At 44.9% G+C, this 18,946-nt stretch overlaps 2 protein-coding genes across 2 annotated transcripts; one reads left to right on the top strand and one right to left on the bottom strand.

The window, feature by feature from the left end:
* Positions 1–8,034: 8,034 nt before the first annotated feature.
* Positions 8,035–9,557, bottom strand: LOC115457450 (adenosine receptor A1-like). Its single transcript, XM_030186864.1, has 2 exons — positions 9,190–9,557; positions 8,035–8,812 (listed from the first exon to the last, which is right to left on the bottom strand). The coding sequence occupies exons 1-2, from the start codon at positions 9,555–9,557 to the stop codon at positions 8,035–8,037; spliced, it is 1,146 nt and encodes a 381-aa protein (XP_030042724.1).
* A 3,685-nt stretch (positions 9,558–13,242) lies between these two features.
* On the top strand, positions 13,243–15,803 carry LOC115457449 (adenosine receptor A2b-like). The gene is made up of 3 exons (XM_030186863.1): positions 13,243–13,277; positions 14,124–14,579; positions 15,173–15,803. Exons 1-3 carry the CDS (start codon positions 13,243–13,245, stop codon positions 15,801–15,803), a joined length of 1,122 nt encoding a protein of 373 aa, XP_030042723.1.
* The last annotated feature ends 3,143 nt before the right edge of the window (positions 15,804–18,946 follow it).

The following is an 18,946-nucleotide window of genomic DNA, read 5'->3' as shown; positions in this document are numbered from 1 at the left end:
GCAGCAAAATCTGTGGGATCCTGAACCCAGGTTAGAAGCAGAAATGCATTTCCGCCTGTACTGTGCAAAATGCAAAGAGAGAAGAGCTGCACTTTTCCCAAAGAATCAAACTGTGCTCAGGAAAGAATGATGATAGTTTGATGGGATTGTTCTGATTCTCTGATGTACTGAGGATTTTTTTTTTTTAGGTGTATACATGTAATAAGTAAATAAATTATTTTACAAACCTGTGTACAACTTGTCAGGCCAAGATTGCCTGAATGTGGAGAAGGATGTGAGCCCACTTGAATGAATACAAATTTGTAACCCCTCTCCCCCAAATTATAGGGCGACACCTTTTACTCGACTACCAATACAGTTCTTGATTAGCTTGGTCAATAGCAAGGAAGGATTTTATATTTTTGTTTTAATTTATACTGTAAATTTTGCTTTTGAACTTGACACTGAAGTTTTGCTTTATGTTTTATGAATCTTGTCTGTTTTGCATAGTTTTGCTTTATGTTTTACTATAATGTTTCTCACTGTCGTATTTATGGTTCTGTTTTAACTGTTCATAATGCTGTTGTTTTTTTGTTGTTTGATTCTTGTTTTTTGTTGTTTGGAGGAGTGGCCTAGTGGTTAGGGTGGTGGACTTTGATCCTGAGGAACTGAGTTCAATTCCCGGCCCAGGCACCTCCTTGTGACTTTGGGCAAGTCACTTAACCCTCCATTGCCTGCCGCATTGAACCTGCCATGAGTGGGGAAAAAAGTGCGGGGTACAAATAAAATAAAAAAATCTCATGGGAAAAGGAGAAATTACAACTTAAGAAAATGAATTTTAAACCTTCCTTTCCACTTTTTTCCTTCCTTTCAATCTCTCTTCTTCTCTTCTCTTGCCTTCCTCTCTCTTCCTTTCTTTGTCTCTTCTTCCCTTCAACCCTCTCTACCCTCCCCATTTTCTTTCCCTCCCTCCTTGTCCTTTCCCTTAATTTCCTTCCTTCCTTCCCCTTTTTCTTTCTTTTTCTCCCTCCCCACCTCTCTCCTTCCCATTCTTTCTCTCAATCTCTCCCTTCCTATCTTTCCTTTTTTCCTTCCTTCCCTGTCTTCCTCTTCCACTGTTTCCTTTTTCACGGAGAGAGTAGTGGATGCTTGAACGCCCTCCCGCGGGAGGTGGTGGAAATGAAAACGGTAACAGAATTCAAACATGCGTGGGATAAACATAAAGGAATCCTGTTCAGAAGGAATGGATCCTAAGGAGCTTAGCCGAGATCGGGTGGCAGAGCTGGTGGCGGGAGGCGGGGATAGTGCTGGGCAGACTTATACGGTCTGTGCCAGAACTGGTGTTGGGAAGCGGGGCTGGTGGTTGGGAGGCGGGGATAGTGCTGGGCAGACTTGTACGGTCTGTGCCAGGGACTAGTGGTTGGGAGGTGGGGATAGTGCTGGGCAGACTTATACGGTCTGTGCCAGAGCCGGTGGTGGGAGGCGGGGCTGGTGGTTGGGAGGAGGGGATAGTGCTGGGCAGACTTATATGGTCTGTGCCAGAGCCGGTAGTGGGAGGCGGGGCTGGTGGTTGGGAGGTGGGGATAGTGCTGGGCAGACTTATACGGTCTGTGCCCTGAAGAGGACAGGTACAAATCAAAGTAGGGTATACACAAGAAGTAGCACATGTGAGTTTATCTTGTTGGGCAGACTGGATGGACCGTGCAGGTCTTTTTCTGCCGTCATTTACTATGTTACTATGTTACTCTCCTTCTCCTTTTCCTCTCCCTTTTGCCATCTTTTTTCTCTCTCAGACATGTACTTCTCTGTGTGTCTTTGAATCATTGTTTCCACTTGTTTATCCAATGCAGACCCCCTGAATCCCACTCTCCCGTGACTCAGCCCCTCCACACAGTGATCTGAATATATAAGAAACTCTGAAAGTTTCTCAGCCCACTTTAAAGGCACTGTCAATTTCTAGTACCCCCCCACCCCCTCTCTCTGTTGCTCATGGCCTCTGTCCACATTCTGATTCAGGTTCAGATGAAATACGTTTTCTAATGCTGCAAATCTGTTCGTGTGTCTTTAAAAATGACATAAAGTGGTAACAGGTTAAAATTACAAAGTGCAGAAGTGAAAACCCAGAGACCTGTTCTTGAGTTCTGGAGCTGGTCTGGATTGTAGATTCTTAAGGCACAAGAGCCAGGATCCCACAGATTTTACTATTCCAGCTGTTGTTTCTCCTCGTTCTTTGATTTTCGCTGCTGTTTGCACATAACATAAGAATAGTCATACTGGGTCAGATCAATGGTCCATCTAGCCCAGTATCCAGAGATGCCACTGGCTTCCAGCTGAGCAGTGTATTATCTTTTAGGATAGGTCTACCTGTCACCTCTCATCTCTTACAATTCCACACTCATCAGCCCGTTTACTCCACTCCTTAAATGATCACCATTTAGTAACAGATAAAGACCTGTACGGCCCATCCAGTCTGCCCAACAAGATAAAGGATCCAAAGCAAGCCTGCTGGAATCATTTAGACACTGCACAGTCTGTTTTGCTGTTTTGTTTTATTGGAACTCATTGTTCCTAACCATACGGGGCTGAGTGTCACTACCTAAATTTAAGGTGGCTTTGAAAACATGGCTATTTCATATCACTTTTGATGTGGTCTAGTCTAGGGTAGGTGACCTGCCCTTCCCTTTCCTGAACTCTCATGCTTTTTACTCTCCCTTCCTTGACTCTTCCTGGTCCTCAGTGTCAGTGGCTGTTTTTCTTTTCCTATCCGATTTTCTAGTTTTTTTTTTCATCTTCTTTTTTGTTATTTTTAGTCAATTTGTAAAACGCTTTGATCTGCAAGATAACAAAGGCGGTATAACAAGTACGGGGAATAGAGAGCTCAATAGCAGACTATAGACTTTTCCTCCAGGAACTTGACTAAACCTGTTTTAAAGCCAGATATGCTGTTACCACATCCTCTGGCAATGAGTTCCAGAGATTAACTCTGGGAAATGTGAATCTCCTCTCTCTCTGGAGTTTGTATAATGCAGGAGGAAATGCATTTCTGCTTCTAACCTGGGTTCAGGATCCCACGGATTTTGCTGCTCCAGCTGCTGTTTCTCCTCTTTCCCCCGGGATTAGACAGTTTTTCCTGCTCATTCTTTTGTGGGAAGTATTTGATTTTCTCTCTCTTTGCTCTTTGGGAAATGAAACTGGGTAGGAGTATTTCTTTTTGCCCTTGCCTTTTTTTTTAGACTGTAAGCTCCTTGGAGCAGGGACCATCTTTGTTCTGTGTATTTAGTAGTAAGAGATTAAATCCTTATCTGTTCATTTTCTGGCCCTCTCTATATCTGTTGGTGTATCCTTTTTTTTCTTGTGACATTCACATTTCTCATGGGACAAGCAGGATGCATCACCCACCTGCTCATTTAAGCACAGATAATGTTTCTAGACATATGTAGAAGTCACTGGTGCCTAGGATGAGGGAATGAACACTGATTGTTAGTGCAAGGGGTAAGAGATTGCACACTGATTGTTAGTGTAAGACATAAGGGATTGAACACTGATTGCTAGTGCAAGGGGTAAGAGATTACACACTGATCATTAGTGCAAAGAATAAGAGATTACATGCTAGTGTGTGGGATTAGCATCCTGGCGCTATCTCAGAATTCAAATGCTTGGAAGTTGTATCTGTAATAAATATCAGTAGACACCACCTTGAGAGAGATAACATGCCAACGACCAACCCTGAAGCAGAGATAAAACACGGTCTATGTTTGTGGGGTCTGCGTGATTGCTATTAATTGCTGTATGGTGGTTAAGTCTTTGAAGATTGTGAATTTTGCTATGGAAGTATCAAAGTTTCTATAAAAGAAGACATTAAAGATGTTTCTAAGATTCACTTTGGATGAGTGCTGAAATTTATTTGAGCTACAACTTCCAAGCATTTGAATTCTGAGCTAGCACTGGGATATTTTTGCTGAATATTTGTTTTGTTTCCCCTGTTTGAGATTCACTTCCTTTTGGGTTTAATTTGAGTGCAAGGGATTAGTACAGGGATGAGAGATTACATGCAGACTGTGGGTGTAAAGGATGTCAATCTAGAAAAATATTGAAGCCTGTAGTATCCTGCCCAGTGTGAAATTTCACAAGTAATGCCATGGCATGCAGTAATGCTTGCAGGATATCACACAGCGCCTGAATTAGCATATCTCTTTGAAAGCTGGTCGGAGCCAGTGAATCAGGGTGGGCTGGTGAGTTTTGGGAGCTGGAAGGTGGCAGGAGTATCTGAGTTTAAAAAAGGTTTAGACAAACTCCTGGAGGAAAAGTGCATAGTCTGTTACTGAGATAGACATGAGAGAAGCCATTGCTGGGCCTGGGATTGGTAGCATGGAATGCTGCTACTCTTTGGGTTTCTGCCAGGTACTTGTGACCTGGATTGGCCACTGTTGGAAGCAGGATACTGGGCTAGGTGGACCATTGGTCTGACCCAGTATGGCTATTCTTATGTTCTTAGGAGAAGCAGAACCAGTGCTCAGCTAGGATCAATCTTTCTCTATTTCCACCCTTCACTTACTGAAAGGAGGGCTAAGGACTGCTCCAGACTCCTCTCACTGGGGATCCCAAAGGAAGGAAGACATTCAGGGCCATGCATGCTGATGCCCGGACGCCAGAAGAGGACGTCCGGGCTCCGCTCTGGGGGTTTTAAGCCCCATGGTAGTCCCTCCTTTTCCGGCGGGGTGCTACTGAGGGGCGGGAACGTGCCCTCTGTGCCTCGCCCGCACCCCGCTTGCATCGGCGCGCAGGCCCATCGGGGCACGGCGCCATGTTATTGTCGGCTCCGTGCACCCGATGGGGCATTGCGCCTTATCTTGATGCACTAAACCTTATCGACCCTCTAACAACCCTTTAAGTGTTCTGGATAAAAAGTAACAGTTAATCAAAGCAAATCCCTGGAACACATCCAGATCCAGCCAGGGTCACGCTTCAAATTCACTCAACCTAAGTTTAGCGCCTGTGGGGGGTTTAGTATCCAGCACTGAGTGGAGGCTGGAGCCTTGTCCACTGTCATCTTGAACCCTGCCAACCAGGGGCAGTGGAGGGGGAGGGCAAACTAGGTAAGCTCCACCCTGCTGCCCCCAAACTTCCTACAGGCCTATTTTTTATTTAGTTATTTATTACAATTTGCAGTGTTCAAAAAAAAGAAATGCCCAATGTGAGGTATAACAAAGAGATCACATGAAATTTAATAAAATGCTTTTATATAGAACATATCACCAAAATCACAATAACATCATTAATTAAAAAAACAGAGGCCTTCCTGTCACACATCACAGCCATGTTTTCAGTTTACACGTTAAAAGGAGCAACTCGGGATCACTTTCACAGGGGATCATCTAACCAAAAGTGCATCACTCAGTCTCAAAGATCAGGTGAGAACAGAACAGTGCGATTCTGCAAAGAAACTGAACCCATATTCATAGGTTCAAAGGCTGAAACAGCATCTACACTGGAAGAGGTGCTGACGCTGTGTAGGGCAAAATATTTGGGGGACATGGCCCCAGTGACCCACCCTCAAACCTCTCTTCCCTCCTTGTGTAATGGTTTGGGAAATGCTGATCTATACAGGCTGAGTCTCTCTCTTTCAATTTATAAACAATATTTTAAAGGGTTTGTCAACAATTCGTGGATCATTTTGAAAAGAGGCAGAGAAGTGATGAAAGAAAAGAAAGGGCAGGTCTGGAGAATGATGGGAGCCCAGATTAGATGTAGCAACTGATGAGAAAGCGCAGATTTCCTGAACACACAGAAACTCACAGGGTGAAAAGCCACAAGACAGAGAAAGACGCATTGTTTACACAGTTAAAGATGTGACTTTTTTTTCCTATTTTCAGCATAAAAGCTTAAAGCTGTCCAGAAAAGAAAACAGAAAAACACTGAGATCTTTCCACCAGAATCAGCAAGGCAGGGAACGTGTTACGTGGGAACTGAGACTACCAGATATGCAAAGACACACACAGGGTCTGTCTCTTAGAGACTTCCTTCACCCTGAGGAGAGAGAGCAGCATTTCCACCTTCACCCATGTTCTGGGAGGGCATCTGCTTCTCTATCCCTCTACAACACCCACACAGCACCCGATGCAACAGATTTGAAATAATAGGCAAAAACATCCTCCTCTTCCAATTCGACATGGTAAACCATAATAAGATTACTAGATAAATTTGGGATTGGTGAAAACATTCTTAGCTGGATCAAGGGTTTCCTAACCACAAGAACATATAAAGTAAAATCAAATTCAAACATATCATCACCGTGGAAAGCAGACTGTGGAGTCACCGCTATCACCAATTCTCTTTAACCTAATGATGACCCCACTAGCCAAGTCCATATCCAACCAAGGCCTTAACCCTTTCATCTATGCAGACGATGTCACAATATTCATTCCTTACAAATCTAAACTGACAGAAATCACCAACGAAATCAAGATCTGCTTGAATATCATGGACTCTTGGGCAAATGCATTTCAACTAAAACTAAACAAAGAAAAAACACACTGTCTCATCCTCTCATCCCTACACAGTGTGGATAACCCCATAATTATCAACACCCCAGATTACACCCTCCCTATCTCAGACAGCCTGAAAATCCTCGGCGTTACAATGGACCGCAACTTAACACTAGAGAGCCAAGTGACATCCACAACAAAGAAAATGTTCCATTCAATGTGGAAACTCAAATGCGTGAAACAAATCTTCCCGAGGGAAACATTTCGCAACCTGATACAATCAATGGTACTAAGCCATGTAGACTACTGCAATGGTATTTATGCAGGATGCATCTGTCAAAACATGGCAGCTAGGCTTATCTTCGAAAAAAACGCGATTTGAAAGTGCCAAACCCCTTCGCGAAAAACTACACTGGCTCCCAAAGAACGCATTACTTTCAAAATCTGCACTCTGGTTCACAAAATTATCTACAGTGAAGCTCCGGGATATATGACAGACTTGATCGACCTACCAACTAGAAACACATCCGAATCAACACAAACGTACCTAAATCTGTACTACCCAAGCTGCAAAGGACTCAAATACAAATCAACATACGCGTCCAGTTTTTCCTACATAAGCACACAACTGTGGAACGCATTACCAAAAGCCTTGAAAACTACGAACGACCCCACCTAAACTTCCGGAAAACACTAAAAACTAACCTGTTTAAAAAGGCATACCCTACCGATCCAACTTAAATGCCTGATCTATGCAACACAACAAAACTAAAGTACGTAATGGACATAACACAACTCTTCCGTTGTATGATTCCCTAATGTGGCTGGGCCACATGAACTTTATCTTACCACAACATCACTTTGTATTTGTTTACACCGGAGTCTCCAAACGCCTCTCTGCTAATATGTAAGCCACATTGAGCCTACAAATAGGTGGGGAAATGTGGGATACAAATGTGACAAATAAATAAATAAATATCATTACTGTTAATTCATTCTATTTATACTCTCTGCAGAGTTTGCGGTTCATCCACACCTGGCGGCATAAGAAAGGGATTCCTAACCTTCAGTCTCTCATATCTGATTAAGCCTCCAGTGTCCAGTTCAGAACTGCAGTTCAGAAAGCTCACAGGGTGACCGGTGGCCACACTCTGCCTCTAGTGTCCAGAGGTCAGAACTGCAGTTCAGAAAGGTCAGGGGGTGACCAGTGGCCACACTCTGCCTCTAGTGTCCAGAAGCCAGAACTGCAGTTCAGAAAGGTCAGGGGGTACCAGTGGCCACATTATGCCTCTAGTGTCCAGAGGTCAGAACTGCAGTTCAGAAAGGTCAGGGAGTGACCAGTGGCCACACCCTGCCTCTAGTGTCCAGAGGTCAAAACTGCAGTTCAGAAGATCAGGGGATACCTAGTTTCCACACCCTACCTTTACTGCCCAGAGGTCAGAACTGCAGTTCAGAAAGGTCAGGGGGTGACCAGTGGTCACACTCTAACTCTAGTATCCAGAAGTCAGAACTGCAGTTCAGAAAGGTCAGGGGGTGACTAACAGCTATGCCCTGCCTCTAGAGTTGGAACTCAGAACTGCGGCAGAGATGGTAATATTTCTCTTGCGGGCACTACTACATTATTAATAATTGTGGGATCAATGACCTCTTCCTCTCTATATCCTTCATTCCTCCTCTCATTCTCTGTCCTCACCAGCCCTCTTCCATTTTTGCTCCCACTCCGCCCAACCCCACAGGCTGTTTCCACCATGCCGACCACAGCATCTTTCCTCCTGCGGGCACCCTGTGCCAGAGATGACCGGCCCTCCTTCTGACTGAAGAAGATGATGAAGGGGTTGAAGATGGCACTGCACAGAATGAGGGTGGAGGCAAAAGGTACAGTCCAGTAGGGCACCGTGCAGTTGGGGCAATACAAGAAGAGACAGTTGAGGGTGCAATAAGGGATCTTCAGCAGTGCATAAACCAGCACAGTTATAACCATGTTGACAGTGATCTGCCGTTGTTTCTGTTGAAAGATCCCTTCACAGGCCACTTGGGACTGGCAAGGAAGACCTAGTTTGAGGAACATCAGGAGATAGAGCAGAGAGATGACCAAGACAGGGATGAGAGTGCAGATGAAAAAGAGGATGTAGACAAGGTAATTAAGGTTCAGGACCACCAAGTACTGGCAGATCACCTCTAGGGGGTGCCCAGATTCCTGCCATGCAAGACCACTGCCGTTGGCGTAGAGTACCAAGAGGTCAAAGTTGTTATATCCCAGGACTGGAATGAAGGAAAAAGAGATGGCCAGAGCCCAGCAAGTGGCAATGTGAACAGCAGCACGAGAGCGAGTCATTGATGAGGCATACCTGGGGAAGACAGACAGACAGACAATGTAAAATTAGAACACCCCATCCATAGCAACAGTATTTTCAGCCCCTGCACTCTCTCCCTGGTATTTTTTTTAGACCTTTTGAACTCAGCATACAGAAATCAAATTCTTCTGAAAATCAGTGAAAATGAAAAGAGAGAGCAACACAAGAGCAAAGGAGGAAAGATAGTGACAGTCACAGGTGTGCATCTGAATTTAAGTAAGCACTGGAGAGGTGCAGATGAGTGTGAAGAGGTGCAGGTGAGTGTGAGTGACAGCCTCAGGTGTGCATCTGAGTGTAAGTAAGAGCTGGAGAGGTGCAGGTGAGTGCGAGTGTCTGATTCTAGAGGTGAGTTCCTAGAGGCATCAGATTACCTGGTTGGCCAGGTGACCTTGTACCAGCGGTCCGTGGCGATGAGCATGTGGTGCAGGGAAGAAACCAGAAGCCAACAGGTGCTGGTGCAAGTCAACCATAGACAAGGATAAAAGGGCAGCACAATTTGGGAATTGGACAGCATGACCATGGGGAAACAGAAGAGTCCGATGCCCAGGTCCGAAATCACCAGTGACACCATCACCAGGGTGATGCCATCCTTCTCCGACCTTCTCAGCAACAGGCGTAGGATGAACACATTCCCCAATATGATAAACAGAGCCAGGGTCAGGCAGATGGGCAACGACACACCCAGCAGAACACGGTAAAAGAACACAGCTACAACTCTCTCCTGCCCTCCTTCTCCCATACTCCTTCTAGCTCTATCACTACCTCTTTCTCTCTCCTTATTATCCCTCCCTCAGCTCTCTCCTCTCTCTCTCTCTCTCCTCACTTGTCTTCTGACTATCCCCTCATCCCTCTCTCTGTTTTACTATCACTGTCGCTGTGCCTCAGCCCTCTCAACCTTCTCCTCTCACCGTTGTCTTCCTTTCTCTCCCCTTTCTCTGTCACTCTCTTTCTTTTCCCTTTGCCACCATCTAAATGCCCTTCATTTCTCTCAAAATCCCTCCATTGCAGCCCCTATTTTCCTTTCTCCTCTAAGTCCTCGTATCTTTTATTCTTTCTCTCTCTCTCTCTCTCTCTTCCTTCTTTTTTTCTATGTTCTGAATCTCCAATTTATAATCTCCCCTCCCTCTCTACTTCTTCTGTCACCACCCTCACTACTTCATTTCTGTTTGCCAAAGAGCTTCCCTTCCACACCCTCTTCCCCTGTTTTCTCACATAGTTATAATTTCATTAATAACCAAGAAATGTGAATGAGATGAGCACATTGACAGGTTAATGCATGGGGAACGTCAGGACCTGGAGTTCTCTTGCAGTATCCACAGATTAGCAACGGAAAAATTCCCTTCTAAACAACAGGAAACAGCCTCATTTGTGCACTGAATCTTTCACATCACCCTTCCATCTTTCTGAATCTCTCCCCTCATCATGTCCTCTCCATCTCACCCAAATGAGAACTAGAGACATCCAACTGCTCTGCATGTGGAGGGGTCAGAAGAAGAACTGTGGTTAAAAGATAAATTCTTTCACTTCGGAGGGGGAGGGGTTCACAATAGTCATTCAGTCACACCAGGCAGGCCCAGATTGCACCACTTGCTTCCTCTCTAGATATAATATGGGGACTTTCCTGTTTTATTCTGTTTTTCTCTGCTTGTCTGTCTCCATCGTGGCTCTCCCTCATGTGTCACTCCACTTCCATTTTCTATCACTGTCTCCTTCTTTCCTCTCCTCATCACATTCCTCTCCCTTCCCTTTCCATCAGAATCTCTCTCCTACTTTTCCCATCATGGTCTCTAATATCTTCCTCTCTCCCTCAAGTTGCTCTTCTATCCTCATGTCCCTCACATTCCTTGTCTTCTCTCTCCTTTGACTCTTCTCTAACTCTCTCTTTCTCTCATCATTTTCATCCTCTGTCTTTCTGCTCTCCTTCAGACTCTGAGCTACATGCTACAAAACGGACTCTTTCCAAAGGATCAAGGAAATATTTTACTCATCCCCATACCCAAAGATGCAAAAAAAAGCACAAGCGACTTAACCAATTACCGCCCAGTAGCATCTATTCCGCTGACAACCAAATTAACAGAAGGATTGGTGACCAATCAACTCACCGACTACCTAGATAAATTCTCCATACTGCATAACTCCCAATCAGGATTCCGGTCTAACCATAGCACCGAAACAGTGTTAGTTACTCTCATGTCTAAGTTTAATCAATTGATCGCAACTGGCTACAACATACTTCTACAATTCAATATGTCCAGCGCCTTCGATATGGTTGACCACGGAATATTACTACACATCCTTGAATACTTTGGAATCAGAGGCAATGTCCTCAAGTGGTTCAAAGGCTTCTTAACCACACGATCTTACCAAGTAATATCTAACTCTGCCACCTCAGACACATGGACACCTGAATGCGGAGTCCCACAAGGATCCCCCCTCTCGCCGACCCTCTTCAACCTAATGATGACACCCTTGGCTAAATTATTATCCAATCAAAACCTCAATCCATACATCTACGCAGATGACGTAACGATCTACATACCGTTTAAACAAGATTTAATGGAAATTACCAACGACATCAACCAAGGTTTCCAAATCATGCATTCATGGGCGGATGCATTTCAGCTGAAACTTAACGCAGAAAAAACACAATGCCTTATACTTACCTCACAACATAACACGAACAAATTCACCACCATAAACACACCAAATTTATCCCTTCCCGTATCGGATACATTGAAAATTCTTGGAGTTACCCTCGACCGGCATCTTACAGTTGACAATCATGTGAAAAATACAACTAAAAATACAACTAAAAAGATGTTCCATTCGATGTGGAAACTAAAAAGGATAAGACTATTTTTCCCGAGGACCATCTTTCGCAACCTAGTACAATCACTAGTGCTTAGTCACTTAGACTACTGCAACGCACTTTACGCCGGCTGTAAAGAGCAAATCATCAAGAGACTGCAAACCACCCAGAACACCGCAGCTAGACTCATATACGGAAAAACAAAATATGAAAGTGCTAAACCCCTGAGGGAGAAACTACACTGGCTTCCACTTAAAGAACGCATCACGTTCAAGATATGTTCTCTAGTTCATAAAATCATCCACGGAAATGCCCCAGCATACATGTCAGATCTGGTAGACCTGCCGCCCAGGAACGCTAAAAGGTCATCTCGAACGTTCCTTAATCTGCACTTCCCCAGTTGTAAAGGCCTAAAATACAAATTAACGCATGTTTCTAACTTCTCCTACCTGTGTACACAGTTGTGGAATGCATTGCCGCACAGCTTAAAAACTACTTATAAACTAACTAACTTTCGCAAAGCCCTGAAGACCCACCTATTCAACAAGGCATACCAATAAGAGCAAAAACTAGAAATGTAATACATAGCAACCTTACCTATTATCAACAATGTTCTTGCTTATACCTACTTGACTGAATTTCGATCACACTATTTTCTATGACATCTCCACCTTACCTATTATCAGTAATATTTTTATACTTATATTAACTTGTCTGAATCTCGATCATGCTACTTTCCATGTAACACTAACTGTTATCTCCTAATCTACTATCTACTAATAACAACACATTGTAAGCCACATTGAGCCTGCAAAGAAGTGGGAAAATATGGGATACAAATGCAATAAATAAATAAAATAAATAAATATCCTCTCCCCTCTCTCCATCACAGTTCTCTGTGCTGTAGTTTCCCCTAGCTCTGATAAACTCCTGGTTATATATTCCTGCTAGGTCCTGTATCAGTGCCAGGTTGAATTGTCTCTTGCTATCAAAGCTTTCTAGGGCATCCAAGTGGAAAGTGTGGTCAAATGTAAGGCTTTGTCCCTGAACACCGGAAAAAAAAACTCCCTCTAATTTGCAGTCAGGTGCTTCCCCCTCAGGTGCACAATAGCAATCAGAAGGAAAAACATGTGTGTGTATTTACACAGCACTCAAAGAAACAATCCCAGCACCAGGGGTAGGGGATGGAGGCTCAGTAAACAGGTGGAACCAGTCTCACATAAAATTAGTCATCAAATATGCCCTGATAAAGGTCCTTTGGATGTAACTGTGGATCTAAGGGCGCTCTCTGGTGGACGGAGTCCCTGGGACAGTAGCTGGGGGTTTGGGGTTCCTCCATGACTGATAGAGACTCTGGGATAGTAGCTGTAGGTCTGGGGTCCTTCCTCAGTTCAGCATAGCGGAGTGCAGAGACCTTCCTGTGTGACTTAGCAACCAAAAAATGTTTCTCTCCCCCCCCCCCCTTCACTGGGTGCCGGCTCTCACATCACACACTTGCCTCTTTAATATTGACAATGTCATTGCTCTCTTCCTTCCCTCCTGGTCTCCTACACTCCCACTTGCTAACTTCAGCGCCCCAGCATCCTCCTCAAGGCAGCGGGCTCAGGCAAGAGAGATGGGCATCTCCATTTTGGGACAGGCAGTTACCAGGTAAGTACTTCTTACTGGACAGTGTCACAGGGACAGGTGAGCTGAGCTGGACCAGTGAAAGGTGGGAGATGGAAGGTCACACACTGGTCAGCAACAATTAGATGTGAAGGGAAACCAGCAAAGCTACTGGGGGAGAAGCAAGTTCTGCTATTTGTCGATGGTTTATGGTTTATGAATTTAATATAGCATTCTTCATGAAAACACAAGAAAGTGGTTTACAATGTGACAAAACAATGAGGAAAGGAACGCCATAGATTGATAGATCAGTAGAAGCAGAGAAACAAAACCAGAGGCCAAGAAAAATGTGGCCAATGCACTATATAGGTAGAGACTATTGTCCTGGCGGAAGTATCTCAACCCAACCCTTCACCAAAAGCTTCTCTAAATAGGTGAGTCTTGAGGACTGATTCAGCTTGAAATGATCCTCCTCCACCAGGGCTAGTTAAGCAGAGGACACTAGTTTGCTGAACTAGTAGAAAGAATAGTTAACAGTAGCAGCTGAAGAAAGAACTCAAGCAGTGGTAGCAATAAGAAGCGCTGATTTAAATGGTGCAACTCACTTAGTGTAAAGCAGCACTAGTGGAATTATTAGTCGGTGGGACTAGATAAAGCGGGTTTACCAGTTATTACTTACATGGCCCTAACACAGTCTCAAGATACAGTGTGTCACCCCTTCCCACCCCCCTCCTTTACCAGCCCTGGGTTGTAGTGCTGTGGGTTAAACCTTTACACCACTTTCCCTGCCTTCAATCATAGCCCACTTGTGCTTCTGATACCCACCCCTCACACCAGCCCTAGACTTACTATCACAACTCCAGGGCCTGATTTTGACTTTTTTTCTCACAGGAGCCTTCGGGACTCATATCAGCTATGGAGAGTTGAAGAGAGCCTGATGGACTTCAGAATCTTCAAGCACCTTCCCACACCGGCCAGTCAGGGCTCCTTCTGGAGTTTAGAGGACAGCGGAAGCGTAGTGCACCAGATCTTCAGAGCTCTCAGTTTCCCCATGTCCATCCTACTCATTCTCTTCATCACCACTGGGAATGTTCTCCTGCTGAGGGTGCTGTGGAACAGGAGATGCTATTCCTTTACATCTACAGCTCTGATCTCAATGGGATTTGCGGACTTGGCTCAGTGTCTCTTTTCCATGCCTGTTCTCAGCTTCACCAGTCTCAGAGTGGCCATGCCTTCTTATTCTTGTTTGGTTCTTGTGTGTGGAGTTATAGCCTGGTCACTGGTCTCATCCTCACACCACTTGTTCATTGCTGCTCATCGCTGGTGTGCTGTCACCTATCCAACAAGGTACCGTCATCAACCAAACTATGAAATTGCATCCTCCTCCTCCCTCCATCACCTATCCAACCAGGAATCTTGTCTCTTCCCTCTGTCACCAATCCAACCAGGAACCTTGTCTCTTCTCTCTAAGCATCATCACCTCATTAACCAGGAGCTTTGTCTCTTCCCTCTAATCCTCATCTATCCAACCTGGAATCTTATCTCTTCTCTCGGATCATCATCTATCCAACCAGGAGCCCTGTCTCTTTTTTCCTAGTATCCCTATCCAAACATGAATCCCATACTTTCCTCCCTCCATCACCTACTCAGCAGGAAACGTCCTCTAGTTCTAAGGATACATTTTAGTATACACAGTTTCTTTCTGCTCTTCTTCTGTCTCACTTATAGGGTTGATGCCTCACCAAAGGCAACCAAAATTGGTAGACATAGGTCTGATTTTGCCCACTGCTCGAAAGGAACTGTAATTATGATTTTCCTAAGTAGGACTATATTTTCATATATGCAACGGGAAAAAGTCATGACTTGGTCAGATTGTTTGGTTTGGCTTGGGTGAAGTAACAACCTTACTTACTTGCCCCTTCCTTTCTCTGTTTCGGCAGATACAAATCCATCTTCAGCCCAAGATCTATATGTTTCCAACTTGCGTTCTGCTGGACCTTTGGGACGGCTATTGGCTTAATCCCCTTGTTGGGATACAACAACTTGCATGGACTCCGTGCCCACAATTCTACACTTCCTATTGTGGGCTCCTCCTCCACAGTCAACTCTTGCCTTGCTGCTACCATCAGTGCCTGCTGGGTGGTCTGCTCCATGGAGAACATGCTTAACCTGGACTTTATTAACTATGTCCTATTCTACAGTTGTGTCCTTCTTCCTCTTGTGCTAGTCTCGGTCTTCTATGTGCTACTTTTTAAGAAGGTAAAAAGCTGTTGTGCCAGAAGGGGCTTGTTGGGTCCCAGAGAGACCTTCTACTTAAAGCAGAAGAGCATGGCCACCACCATGGTCTTACAGGTGGGGCTGGTGGCCATGTCCAGGTTTCCCTTCTATCTCATCAATGTGGTCAAGCTGTATGCCCCCTACTGTGCCGTTCCATCCTGGGCTGTCTCTGTGGCCACCATTTTCATTGTTCTCAGTGTGGCCTGTAATCCTTTCATCTACATCCTGCGAGACCGGAATATCAGGCTGCAAATTGGCCTGGTCAGGGCCAGGAACAGGGTGGGTGCAGCCTAGGGTGATGTTGTATGTATAGTGTATTATTGCTTCATTTCCTGGTCTAATAACTCTTTGCATTGCTTGGATGTAGAGACCAGTGATGTAATGATTGTTTTTCATTATTGTGTGTATATAGCTAATCATTGTATATACCTTAATCATTGTAGAATTTAGCTCCTCTAATAAAGGTTTCATTTACTTGTTACAAATCCAAAAACAATCCACTGTAGTTATTGAGCAGTCTGTGTTGATGAGACAGGCTGTAAATCCATAGCGTTACAGGTGCACACCCATTATTCAGCAATGGTGACCGAGTAAATCCATGGCTGATCCAGACCTGCATTAATTCCAAATCTGCTTATCTTATAAGAAAATGAAAAGCTGTAAGGACACAGTTATAGCAGCAATGCTAAGTGGAGAAAACAGCCTCTGTGGCATCTCAGAGGTTCTATGACACAACCTAAGGATTATCCCACACAAGCTTTGCAGACCACAAGAACCACTAGACACATGGACCTATAATGTCCTGAGATTTATATGTATAATTCATATAATAGTTCAATGAGACCCTTTAATGAATCCAAACACGTGTCCTTCTGTAATCATAGAGAGAAACCAGGTCTGGTTCAACCTCCCCAGATGACCTGGAGCTGGTTTTGTAAAGGCACATCCTTCTTTTGGGCTGGGGTGGAATAATGGGACACTGAGCTGCTTTCCTTTCAAGGACTAAGATACCTCCAGTCAGGGTATCAGTGCAAATATCTGTGGATCTGAAAATCCACAGATATATGCAGAATTTGTCAGTGCCGCCTCTCTGCTTTGCCTTGAGCTCCAGCTGGAGAAGCTTGAGACCTCCTGCTCCACTTGAACAAAGAGCTGTTATCACTCCATCTGCTTAAATAACATGTAAGAGCTCTCTCTCGCTCTCCCCCTCCCTCCCTCCCTCCCTCTTGCTCTCTCTCCCCCTCCCTCCCTCTCTCTGTCCCTCACACTGCCTTCCGATGTGCACTATGCAATGTGTTCTGGAAATGCTGATCCTGGCTCATTTGATTTCCATGGCAGCACTTGTAGCTCTGTGGGGGACAGGGGTAGCTACAGAGGGTGCAGGGATAGTACTGGATGAGGTGGTAGTTACATATGGGTCAGATATAACTCTGGCTGGGCACGAGACAGCTTCAGATGGGGTGGGGGAAAGTTTGCATGAAACAGATATAAGCACAGAAGATCTGGCTGCTGCAGAATTAGGTCTGGATAGATATGGGGTAACTTCAGAAGATGGAATAGTAGTTCTTGATAGTGAAGGAGTAACTGCAGAAGATTGGAGAATAGATCCTGATGGTGAAGGGTTAATTCCAGAAGATTGTAGAGTAGATCTTCGTGGTGGAGTAAATTCAGAAGATGGAAGACTAGTTCCTGATGGTGAAGAAGTAACTCCAGAAAATGGAAGACTAGTTACTGATGGTGAAGAGGTAACTCTAGAAGATTTGAGGTTAGGTATAGAAATGACACAGACAGTTCCATATGGAGTGAGGATAACTTTAGAAAGAGTACGGTCAGGTCTGGATAGTTTGCGTGTAACTGTGGATGATGCAAGGATAGTCCAGGATGGGAGAGAGGTAACTCCCACAGGTGCAGGGGTAATTACTACTGGGATAGAAGTTACTCCAGAAGGTGCAGGGGTAGTCTCGGATGGGACAGGGGCAACTCTAGAAGATGTAGGTAGAGCACATAAAACAATGGGGGTAACTCTTGAAGGTGAGGGGGTTGTTCCGAATGGGACTGGGGTAACTCCGGAAGGTGAGGGGGTTGTTCCGAATGGGACAGTGGTAACTCCGGAGGTTGTAGGGGTAACTCCAGAAGGTGAGGGGGTTGTTCCGAATGGGACAGGGGTAACTCCAGAAGGTGAGGGGGTTGTTCCGAATGGGACAGTGGAGGGTGTACGGGTAACTCCAGGAGGTTTGGGAATAGTTCAGCCCTTGTACCAGACATTAATTCTTACAAGCGGTCTGGGGCTGGCGGGACTCATGTTGGTGGGTAACTCCCTGACGCTGGCTGTGCTGTGTAAGAGGGCACAGCAGAAGAAAGGTGCAGCTGTGAGGGCAATGGTGTCCATGGGGGTAGCAGACTGCCTCCTCTGTCTCTCTTCTGTGCCCATGCTAGTCTTTCTAGAGCAAGGCATGGTGCTACCCTGCACCCTGTGTCTGGCATTCACCTGCGGCACTTTGGGCTGGGCGATCATCTCCTCCTTCCACCATGTGCTGATTGCGCTACACCGCTGGATCTCGGTGACTTTTCCCACCAGGTAAAAGTCTGTGCTCTCACTGTCCATGCTTCTCTGCCTGTCTCTCTCACAACCTCTCCCCATGTCTCTACTTTCTGGGCCCTAGTGTCTGTTTGGGGGAAAGGAGAGCACGCGGTTATGGGTAGGAATAACACCGGAACATTCTTGTATGGACCCCTTGTGAGAGGAGAGGTGGGGAAGGGATAGATATGACCCTTCTTATCTGACTGCTGTGTTATATTTCCACATGTTGTTCTATTTCATGGACATGTTATTGTTTTGGGGGGGAGGGCAATACACTATAGGAAAGAATTACAGACAAATCTCAGACAGTTAATAAGTTCTGGGGCTGGTTTGGATTGTCTCTGTGCTGTTTCTCCTCTTTCCCCAGGATTAGACACAGATTTTTCTGCTCGTCCTTTTGTGGGAAGTCTTTGATTTTCTCTCTCATCTCTCTTTGCATTTTGCACAGGAGGAAATGCATTTATTGTTTTAGGTCTGCCTTCTTGGGGTTTTCAGCTCAGTTTTGTCTGCATGTTTCTCTTTCTAATTTGTGGTTCCTCATTGTGATGAAGGTCTATTAGGGTTCTGTTTGTGCCACTGAGTTGCAGGGTTGTGTTAGTGTGCAGTTTCTGTGTAGGGATCTGCCTCAGTCTGGCTTGTTCTCTTTCCCCAATAGAAGGGGTCTTGGTGTTACATAAAAACATAAGTATTGCCATACTGGGACAAACCAGAGACCCATCAAGCCCAGCATCCTGTTTCCAACAGTGGCCAATCCAGGTCACAAGTACCTGGTAAGATCCCAAAAGAGTAAAACAGATTTTATGCTGCTTATCCTAGAAATAAGCAGTGGATTTTCCCAAGTCCATTTTAATAATGA

This window comes from Microcaecilia unicolor, chromosome 14, assembly GCF_901765095.1.
Source record: "Microcaecilia unicolor chromosome 14, aMicUni1.1, whole genome shotgun sequence".
Classification (NCBI taxonomy): domain Eukaryota; kingdom Metazoa; phylum Chordata; class Amphibia; order Gymnophiona; family Siphonopidae; genus Microcaecilia; species Microcaecilia unicolor.
Note: the sequence above shows the minus strand (reverse complement) of the source record. Positions and strands in the feature narration are given on the sequence as shown.

What these genes read in the sequence shown, in the direction of transcription:
- LOC115457450 (XM_030186864.1), bottom strand. Translation starts at nt 9,557, where the DNA reads ATGGGAGAAGGAGGGCAGGAGAGAGTTGTAGCTGTGTTCTTTTACCGT. An exon ending in AAGGTCACCTGGCCAACCAG is followed by an intron (nt 8,813 to 9,189) that starts GTAATCTGATGC and finishes TGTCTTCCCCAG; the next exon opens with GTATGCCTCATCAATGACTC.
- LOC115457449 (XM_030186863.1), top strand. Translation starts at nt 13,243, where the DNA reads ATGGGCATCTCCATTTTGGGACAGGCAGTTACCAG. An exon ending in TTGGGACAGGCAGTTACCAG is followed by an intron (nt 13,278 to 14,123) that starts GTAAGTACTTCT and finishes TTTTTCTCACAG; the next exon opens with GAGCCTTCGGGACTCATATC. An exon ending in GCTGTCACCTATCCAACAAG is followed by an intron (nt 14,580 to 15,172) that starts GTACCGTCATCA and finishes CTGTTTCGGCAG; the next exon opens with ATACAAATCCATCTTCAGCC.